At 39.3% G+C, this 10,945-nt stretch overlaps 1 protein-coding gene across 1 annotated transcript in view; it reads left to right on the top strand.

The window, feature by feature from the left end:
* The first annotated feature begins 732 nt into the window (after positions 1 to 732).
* Positions 733 to 10,945, top strand: part of FRMPD2 (FERM and PDZ domain containing 2) — a 113,376-nt gene continuing 103,163 nt past the window's right edge. Inside the window, exon 1 of the mRNA XM_039872330.1 lies at positions 733 to 813. Within this exon, the coding sequence (XP_039728264.1) occupies positions 789 to 813 (25 nt within the window). The 5' untranslated portion in view covers positions 733 to 788. The remainder of the gene's footprint in view (positions 814 to 10,945) is intronic.

Below are 10,945 nucleotides of genomic sequence, written 5' to 3'. Positions count from 1 at the left end.
AGTTGTGACTGCTGAGTGGAGAATATGTTAGGAGGGAACAATTGTTGAAGCAGGATTAGTCAGGAAGCTACTTCAGTGGCTCAAGTGAGAGGTAATTATTATTATTGTTATTTTATTATTATTTATTTTTTTATTTGTATGCGTGTGTATGTATGTGTGTGTGTATGTGTGTGCGTGCGTGCATGTGTGTGTGCGTGTGTAATGATCACAACCATATTCCTCTTGCCTTCTCACTGGCGGCTCCAGGTCATCATTCCTCATTATGATCTTGTCTGGTTTTCTGTCCTGTCCAGTGCAGGTACGAAGTCTGACTCTGTTAAAGGGCAGGGAGGGCTGTTAAGTCAACGAAACTAAGGCTTGGCTCTTGGCCAGCCCCCTGGTTCCTTACAGAGCTCTTTCTTTTGATTGGACCAGGAGATAAAGTGACATTAGTGTAAAAGCCCCTGCTGAGCCTCAATCCCATTGCCTTCTGTGGCACCTAATCCAGTTGAGCTCTTACAGGCTGTCTCACAATCACCGGCTTTGAGGACACAGACTGCAGGGGTGGTTCTGCCTGCTAACAGGCCAGAGACGGCACAGGATTTGAGGCATGAGAGCAAGCGGCACGAAAGGAAAGGGCCCTCATTGACTCACTTGCTGGGCAGCCAATTGCTTAGTAACAAGCAGTAAACAAAGGCAGCAGCATTGGCAGCAGTGGCAGCTCAGCAGAGAGATAAGAAAGAGATCTCTGTTCATTGTTGGAAAGTTGTCCATGATGAAGGCCTAGACCAGGTTGCAGAGACTTTCGGATGCAGCCTCTGACACAGGACACAGGTACTTCTTAACATCTTTCACTTTTCTTTTATCAATCTGGATCAAGGGAGTGGTGAACCCAACCACTGGGTCTGGGTACCGAGAAGAAGGATTACATAGCTGGGATAGGCCCTGTGTTAACTGTACTTTGCCGTGTTATTTGTTCCTTATTGCTTAAAAACAAACTCCGCAGAGATAACATGGAGTTTAGAGTCATACCAACCCTTGTTTGAACCACTACTTTGCTATTCAGCATCTGTTTAAATTCAAACAAATGCTTTAACTTTCCTGAAACTCGGTCTCCTCACTTACATTGCAGCGTTGTTGGGGATACATAGGATGACATATGTAAGGTATTTAGCACACGATTAGAGCATCAGAGATGAAATACATATATATCTCCTGCTAAATCCTGTGATTTGCTATAGGCTATAGCTGAAACCAATTCATTAGTTAATCAATCCAACAAGCACTTACTAAGTATCTTCTGGGTGGCAAGCCAGATGATAGGTCCTGGACAGCCATTGGTAATTTTAATGAAGTGGATGTCATGATTGCATTTAAATAGTAGAAAGATTGTTTTGGTAGTAATATGGATATGGAATTGGAGAGGGTGAAGCCTGGAATGATGATGGATTGACTAACCAAAGGAGACAACAATGGAGATGTAGATAGCCTCAAAGCAGGTGTTGTCAACACTACTAAAAACCCAAACATGCACGTGTATACATCTGTAAGTTCACTAAAATTTTATTGCTATGAAGGATGTGTATTTTACAATTTACAAGTAATACAGTCTACAATACTCTTTACTGCAAATTCCATATAGCCAGTTTATTCACACAGAATGCGTTTATTGATTTTTGCTGAACTCATATCCTTAGCCTGTCTGCAACTGACCAATGAGTGTAGTTCCAACCTGAATGTTAGTGGAAACTTCTGTTTACATCGATAAGAAGTTAAGCAATGAAGGAGAATGTGTTAACTTCACCTTCTGTCAATAACATGAGTGACTTCTTTGCTGAACTGAATAGTAGTTTTTGAATTCTGGAAGAATATTACCTCAGTTTTTGTACCATTCATAATTTAACAGCTACAGACATGACAACTTTCAGGTTTAACCTGCATTATTAACCTTTTCTCCATCATTTTCTTAAGCCTGGACAATCAACAAAACAACAAATCAAACCCTAATTAGTAGCTTTTGCCAATTCCTGTGGTGTAAATACTGCCACTATGGCCAATTCCAAGATCCCGATGTGATACCACTGAACACAAAGTTGGAAGCAATGTGCACTAGCACACCATTACATTGCATTTTCGCCATATGCATGCAATCGATTTAAATAAACTCAAGAGCATAGACAACAGTAAGATGTAGTAAAATAATCAGGAAATGGTGAGTTTGGGGTATATCGTTAATATAATTTATTGAATTGGAAGTTTCTGTAACTTAATTTTTGCAATGGATATGTTTAACGACCAGCTTGCAAAATTCATGGAGATTTAATAATTGGCTCTCATTCATCAATAGGAGATTTCATCAGCACATCACAGGATTCAAGAGAATCCATAGGGATGGAAATATAATTAGTGGAGATGCAAGGAGGGAGGATAAAGAAAGGAATTAAGAAGAATACCCACTTCTCACTGTGGACAAATATATCACTTACCAAAATATGAAATACAGGAGTAGATTCAGGGGTGCAAGTCAGTGTTGGACTCTTTGAAAAGCCCAACATGGAATGATGACTATTTAAATACAGAACAGAGAAAGATGAGTGTGTTTGAAGTCTTGAAGAGAAGTCACAGGACTTCTTTGGATGCCTGCAGACATGATGCTCACTCCCCTGTCAGCAAGCCCCTGTGGAGTAGAGGTTGGGTTCTATGTTTTGAATTCCCAGGCCTGGCACATCGATAATCAATGGAATTTATTTTGGTTAAGTTATTGTGCATTAATCCTTTGATTTTTAAAGTAATGTTTATTTTACCCTTGTATAAAATGAAAGTAATGCTACTCTCTATGAAGTATGTTTTGAGCCTAAAGGAATATCTGGAAAATGATGTAAACCTTCTTGGAGAGACTCTCAGGTGCTACTCCTTGCCCATGCTGCCTCTCCATCAGTCTTGCTCACTGGACTGGAGGTTCTGGCGGAAGGAAAGGGCCTGCTTGGAGGGACTTGTTGAACTCGAGAGGTGCTCTTGGTGGGCCAGGGTATTGTGGGCCAGGCACATAGCCTGTATAGGAGCACAAATGAAAACAGTACTGATAACTATTTCTCCCCTCTCAGTTTCCTGAGTCTCTGACCCTGGTGCTTGCTCCTCCTCCAACATCATCTTTTTTTGCATATCCCTTTCACTCACAGTTTCTGTGTTCAGGCCCCTCAAGCCCGAACACTGGGCAGCTGGTCCTGGTTTACGGCCTTGGCTTACTTATCCTCTGGTAAGTTCTCCATCAAATCCCTCTTCTCTGATTGAAGAGAGTAGTTATCAAAGTTCCCTGGAAACAGCCTTGGTTAGGGGGGCTCCTTGGTTACCTAGCAGCAATTCTACCTTTGAATTTTAATTGGTTGCAGCCATTGCCCACCTGTAACTGGTTCTTCCAAACAAGCTGATGGGACTTAAGGAAGTGCTGTCTGTAAGTTGTAATGTGCAAATGAACCACCCAGTGATATTGTTAAGATGCAGATTCTGACTCAGGAGGCCTGTGAAGGGCCTGAGTATGCAGTTCTCCCAACAAGCTCCCAGGTGATGCCAATGTGGCTAGTGTAAGGGACCACACGTTCAGCAGCAAAGCCTGAGTCAATGCCACCTACAGCCATTTCTGCTCTCAAGACTAGTTTTACAGATTTCTCCTTGCCCTTACCATATAATCAACATTAATCATATGAAAAGCTAGCATTTATTGAGAAGCTACTGTGTGTCAGATACAATAACTCATGTTTACAAATAAGTAAAGAGAAAAAATAAATTATCGAAGATGGACGGGGGTCAATCCAACTCTGACCTCAGTACCTGCCCTCTCAGCTATTATGCTTTGCTATTCCTATTTCTTTCCTAGTTTTATTTTGCCCTGTGACCAATATTTTTAGCTGCTTTCCTCAAAGACTTCTCTTTGAAATTCCATGGGACCCCTTCTCTTTGGTCTTCATTTTATCTTGGTTACTGGCAGCTCTATTGCTAATTGCCTTTTTTCCCCCTTGCCTATGCCCTATATTTCCTTTAGCTAAAATGTAGTGATAGCCCAATGTCATTGGAAATAGAGTAGGTAATAAAGGAAAGCAGGAAGGAGATCTGCAGAACGGTGGAAAAGACCAGTTTGTATTGAGCTAGTGCCAGTCAAGCGGTAGATTTTGAGACTAAGCTGTCAGAACTTACTCTTCCATAGATTAAAGAGGTGTAGAAAATTGTCTGGTTTGTAGGAAATGTGTTGAACATTTAAAAAAAGTATCATGAAAGTATTTCATTATTTCACGTGTCAGTGTCATTTTCTGCATGATGCTAGTCCACAGAGTACAGGCAGCTCCTAACATATTCATTCATTGGTTTACTGAGTCATTCAGCCTCTGGGGAAGAAGGTGCTCCAGGTGGGAGTGTCTCCACACAGCCCAGGGAAGGACTGGAGATGAGGCAGGTGTGGTGCATCTGAAGCATGGAGAAAGGTCTTGCTTTCAAGGGGAAGTGCCTGGAGATCGGTCTGGAGGGGTGAACTGGAGGTCCCGTAAGCTGTAAGCCTTGTTCAGGAGTTTGGAACCTGAAATGATCCAATGGAGAATAGAAAGCCACTGAAAGTTTTGATGTGGAAGGAGAAACACGGTCAGATTTGTGTTTTAGAAAGAGGCCTCTGCAGGATAAAGGATGGATTGGGGCAATGGTAAGGCTGGGCACAAGGCAACCATTTGGGTGAATATAGTTGTCATTCAGGGTAGGATGCTGATTGCTTAGACCATACCAGTGTCAGTGGGGCTGGGAAGAAATGGATGGAGAGAGATTTTGGAGATGGTTATTAAGAAGATGGGGTGTTGAGGCACAGGAAACAAGAAAGACCTGAAGGTTTGGCTTGAGCAGCTGGGTATGTGGTAGTGTCATTTTTTTAGATAGGGAGTTGTAGGAGGAGGAGGTTGCGGGGGAAGATGATTTCAGTCTTGAGCCTCCATTAGGATTCGAGTAGGCAGCTGGGAACACCAAGCAGGAGCTCAAGAGAGAAATCTGAGCTGGAGACACGACTGGAGGTGATGGTTTCACAGGTGTAGAGTGCTTCGAGGAGAGAGGTCAGGGCAGAAAGCACCCTGATGACCACCAATATTTGGTATTACAAATAATGCCATGGCAAATCTCTTAGCATAAATTCTTAGCATAATTTCCCTCAAGAGGAATAACTTGATGGGAGGTATGGCTATCCCTTTGCTCCCGATAAGTGTTGCCAAGTTGCTTTATAATTCAGCTGTCTCAAATTGGCCACACCCTGAGTAAGGTCTCTGAGAGAAACAGTTTCATTATAACCTAACAAGCACTGAATGTGCTTAGCATTGAAGCCAACTTGATGGATGAAAAATGAGCCCCGTGGTTGTTCTCTGATTACATGGCAGTTTTCTGTATGCTTTTTTTTATTTTGCAGTTTCTTTTATGATTTTTCTTAATCTCACGTTCTGCTTATCTAATGGTATTGGGAACCACAGGTATTTTTCTCTCTCTCCTTTGACAGATATAATTGCTTTCAGCTTGACTTTCACATCCCAGGTCATTGTATTGTACTTTATAGATATCGTAGTGGGAAGCAGCTTCTAAACTCAGGAACCTAGAATTTGGTGACTTAAGCCTGGGCAAAGAGTTTGAGACTAGTTCTTTCCCTACAACCACTTGGAATATCATGTGATGTAAATGCCTTTGTTTTTCCAACTCTCATCTGTTCTCATATGTTTCTTTTCTGTGCTGAAGTGAGGTCCCTTGGATTAGTTGAGCTTGATACAGACATTTAAGGACTGTCTCTTTTCTAGTCATTATTTTCAATGATCTGCTTTGGATGGCTATATTTGGCTGAATGACAGATACTGCTTCACCTCTAGAGGAAATTTTTAAACAAAGTTTTCATTATGTGGAGTTTGTGGCAGGGTGAGCCACTTCTCAACTTGCATTATGTTGGGAACACATTAAAGACCCTGCCATGCCCACGTCCCCTCTACCAGAGATTAATCTCCCAGCCGTCACTGCAGGGTGAGAGGGATTAATTAACCTCTCTGTGAAGAGGAGCCCTTCTAGGCCTGTATGGCTCCTGGACCCCTCAGGAGGCAGCAGAGCCCATCTCACTAACTGGCATTCACTAATCATTTCCCCAGCACATTAACCTGTCTGTTTTGCATATTCCCTCTCCCAATGGGCAATGCAACCAGTGAAAGAAATGCATGCTTCACATTTGGTTGTCAGGCAAAAATGGCTGAGTTTAGATTCAAGGCTCTATTTAATTTAATAGACCAAAATGAACATCTGGAGGAACAAGGACCAGAACCTGGCTTGTTAATGCTCAGTCCTGGAACTTTTAATTATAAACATTTATTTTACTTTTTAAATTTACTTTATTTTATCAATTTAATTTAATTAAAATTTTTAAAATAATTTTATTTTTTCAATTATAGTTGACATACAATATTATATTAGTTTCAGGTGTATAACACATTGATTAGATATTTATATAACTTATGAAGTGGTCACCCTGATAAATCCAGTACCCATCTGACACCATACATAGTTATTACAATACTACTGACTATAGTTGTCATGCTATCCTCTATGTCCCCATGATTATTTTGTAACTACCAACTTGTATCTCTTAATCCCCTCCCCGCTCTACTCATCCTCCCTCCAAGCTGACAACCATCAATATGCTCTCTGTATCTATGAGCTTTGTTTCTGTTGTTTGTTTATCCTGTTCTTTAGATTCCACATGTGACATTTGTCTTTTTCTGTCTGACTTACTCCACTCAGCGTAATACCCTCTAAGTTTATCCATATTGTTGCAGATAGCAAGAGTTCATTCTTTTTTATGGTTGAGTAATATTTCAGTATATATATGCCACCTCTTCTTTAACCATTCATCCATTGATAGACACCAGGATGCTTCCATTATCTTGGCTCCTGTAAATAATGTTGCAATAAACATATGGATTCATATGTCCTTTCAAAGTAGTGTTTTAAGTTTCTTCAGATAAATGCCCTGAAATGGGATTACTGGGTTCTTCTTTGTCTCTGCTTTAGCCCCTTTTAAAAGTCTGTATTGTCTGTTTTGAGTATTGCTACCCCAGCTTTTTTTGTTTGTTTCCATTTTCATGAAACATCTTTTATAATCCCTCTACTTTCAGTCTGTGTGTCTTTTGATCTGAAGTGAGCTTCTTATAGGCAGCATATGTAGGAGTCTTGTTTTCTTATCCATTCGGCAATTCTATCTTTTGATCGAAGCATTTAATCCATTAAAATTTAAAGTACTTCTTGCTAGATATGTAGTTATTGTCATTTTATTATTCATATTTTTAACCTTTTTTACATTTTTTATTCTTCTTAAAGAACTCCTAACATTTCCTGTAATACTGGCTTGGTGATGATGAACTCCTTTAGCTTTTTCTTGTCTGGGAAGCTTGTTATCTGTCCTTTGATTCTAAAATATAGCCTTGCTAGGTAGAGTCATCTTGGTTGTAGGTCCTTGCTTTTCATTACTTTGAATATTTTATGCCAATCCCTTGTTAACTGCAAAGTTTTTGTGAGAAATCAATTGACAATGTTTTGGGAGCTCCCTTGTAGGTAACTAACTGCTGTTCTCCTGCTGCATTCTCTCTTTGTCTCTAACCTTTGGTATTTTAATGATGATGGGTCTCGGTGTGGATTTCTTAGGGGTTATCTTGTTTGAAACTCTCTACACTTCTCAGGCTTGTATGTCTATTTTCTTTGCCAGGTTAGGGAAATTTTCTGTCATTATTTCTTGAAACAAATTTTCAATTCCTTGCTCTCTCTTTTCTTCTTCTGGTATCCCTGTGATGTGAGTGTTGGTATGCTTGATGTTATCCCAGAGACCCCTTAAACTATCCTCACTTTTTTTTGGATTCCTTTTTCTTATTGCTGTTCCAATTAGATGTTTTCTGCTACCTTATCTTCTAAATTGCCAATTCAATCATCTGCCTCATCTAATCTACTATTAATATCTCCTAAAGCATTCTTCATTTCAGTTATTGTAGTCTTCATTTCTGACTGATTCTTTTTTCTGTTTTCTATCTCCACTTCTATGTTTTCTATCTCTTTGTTAAAGTTTTCACTGAATTCATCTACTCTTCCCCTAAGTTCATTGAACATCCTTATAACCGGTGTTTTGAACTCTGCTTTTGGTAGATTACTTATCTTCATTTTGTTTAGTTTTTTTTTTTTTTTTTTTTTTTCTTTCTGGAGCTTAATTCTCTTCTTTCATTTGGGACATGATGTGATTCATCGTGTTCCCATTTTGGCTCCCTACTTGTGTTTATTTCTATGTATTAGGTAGGGCTGCTATTTCTCCCAGTCTTAGTAGAGTGGCCTTAAGTAGCAAGTATGCTGTAGGTCCCAGTGGTACAGTCTTTATGGTCACCTGAGCTGGGTGCTCCAGGTATGTCCCTTGTACAGGTTGTGTATGTCTTCCCGTTGTAGTTGAGTCTTGGTTGCTGTTTGCTCATCAATAGGAGAGATTGACTCTCAGGCTTATTGATTGTGATGACTGACTGTGGCCAGTGGAGGAGCTGTTATATAGGAGCTGACTCTACAGAGCAGGATTCCCTTTAGCAGGGCTCTGGTGTCTGGTCTGTCTGTCTTTTAGGTGTGTCATCCTTGGATGTGACCCCAGGTGGTGCTCTGGCTCAGACTGAAGCCGGCCATGGGGCATTCAGGCCAGGGTCTCCTGGGATGAGCCTTTCAACAAGTCAAGTTCAGCTGTAGCCTGTACCCTGTACCCTGTCCAGGGCCACCTGGCATGAGCCACCAAGCAATCTGGGACCCCTTATTGGTGATCTTTGCAGCTGAGATATTTCTCCTGATTCTCAACCACCACATGTGGGTGTGGGACCAGCCCATTTCTCATCTCTGCCCCTCCAACCAGTCTTGAGGTGGCCTCTTTTGTGTGTCTCCAGTTGAAAAATTTCTGTTTAGCTGGACTTCAGGTAACTCCCAATGATGGCTATTCTGTAGTTTAATTGTAATTTTGATGTGGTTTGAGTGAGGCAAGCACAGCTTTTACCTACTCTGCTATCTTGACTGGAAGCCTATTTTAATTTAATTTTAATAGACTTTCTTTTTAGAGCACTCAGCAGAATGCCTTTGAGATTCATACCAGTTGTTACAAGTACTGATGGTTTGCTTTTCATTGCTGAGTAGTATTCCACAGTACAGACATACCACAATTGGTTTAATCATTCACCAGATAAAGAACATTTGGGTTGTTAATAGTTCTTAGTTATTATGAAGCACAAACATTTGTGTTCTGGTTTTTGTGTGGACATGAGTTTTCATTTCCCTGAGATAAGTGTCCAGGAGTGTAACTGCTAGATCATATATGTAGTAAGAATATGTTCAGTTTTTCCACAGTGGTTGTACCATTGACATTCCCACCAGCAATATATGAGAGATCTAATTTCTCTGCATTCTTATCAATATTGGGTATTATCAATTTTTTTCCTGTTATGATATGTGGGCAGTGATATCTCATTCCTTCCTCTTATGACTAGTGATATTGGACATCTCTTCATATGGTTATTTGCCATGTGTATTATCTACATAAGTGAAATGTCTCTTCATGGCTTTTGTCCATCATAAATTAAAAAAGTAGTCCTTTTTTTTAGAGCAGTTTTAGATTCATAGCAAAATTGAGTGATAGGCACAGAGATTTCCAGTATACTCCCTAACCTCACTCAGGCATAACCTTTCCCATTATCAACATCCCTCATTGGTGTGATACATTTATTACAACTGATGAACCTACACTGACACATCATTATCACCCAGAGTCCATAGTTTACATTAGGATTCTCTTGATGTTGTATATTCTACATATTTATAGTGTCATAAATCTACCATTATAATATCATACAGAGTAGTTTTGCTGCCCTAAAAATTGAGAATTTTTACAATTCCATTTTCTCTCTTCTCAGCATTCAGTTATACTTAAAAATATTTTTAGCAGTTATCTTAGAGTTTGCAGTATACATTTACAACTACTTTAAGTCCACCTTCAAATAACACCTTACTGCTTCATGTTCAGTGCAGGTACCTATAACGGGGTAATTCCGATTTCTCTCTTCTATCATCTGTGACTGGCTGTCATTCATTTTACTTATTTATAAGGTATAATCACCCAATGCATTGTTGCTATTATCATTTGAACAAACAGTTTTCTATATCAACTAAGAATAAGGAAAATAAAATGTTTAATTTTACCTTTATTTCTCCTCTGATGCTCTCCTTTCTTATGTATGTCTGACTTTCTGACCTATATCATTTTCCTGCTTTCTGAAGAACTTTAAAAACATTTCTTGTAAGGCATGCTTACTGGTGACTGATGTCCTCAGGTTTTATTTGTCTGAGAAAGTCTTTATTTTTTCCCACTTTTAAAAGATAATTTTGCTGAATACAGAATTCTAAATTGGTGGTATTTTATTTTGATACTTTAAATATTTTACTCTACTATCTTCTTCCTTGAACGGTTTGTGAAGAGAAGTCCAGTGTAATAAATATCTTTTTTCCTCTATAGATGAGTTGTAGTTTTTCTCCACCTTCTTCCAAGACTTTCCCTTTGTATTTGGTTTCCTGGATTTTGAATATAATACACTTAGGCTTTGATTTTCTGGCATTTATCCTGCTTGATGTTTCCTGATTCTGAGGTTTGGTATCTGTTATGAATTTTGGGAAATCCTCAGCCATTATTACTTTAAATATTTTTCCTGTTCTTTTCTCTCTTCCTTCTCCTTCTGATATAATGTATGTTATACTTTTTGTAATTGTTTCACAGTTCTTGAATAGTCTGTTCCATTTTTCATTCTTTTTTCTTTTTGTATTTGTTTTGAAAGTTTCTATTGACATATCTTCGAGCTCAGTGATTCATTTCTTGACTGTATCCATCCTACTAATGAGCCCATCAAAGACATTC

Source organism: Pteropus medius, unplaced genomic scaffold, assembly GCF_902729225.1.
Source record: "Pteropus medius unplaced genomic scaffold, Ma_sr-lr_union100, whole genome shotgun sequence".
In the NCBI taxonomy this organism is placed as follows: Eukaryota; Metazoa; Chordata; class Mammalia; order Chiroptera; family Pteropodidae; genus Pteropus; species Pteropus medius.
Note: the sequence above shows the minus strand (reverse complement) of the source record. Positions and strands in the feature narration are given on the sequence as shown.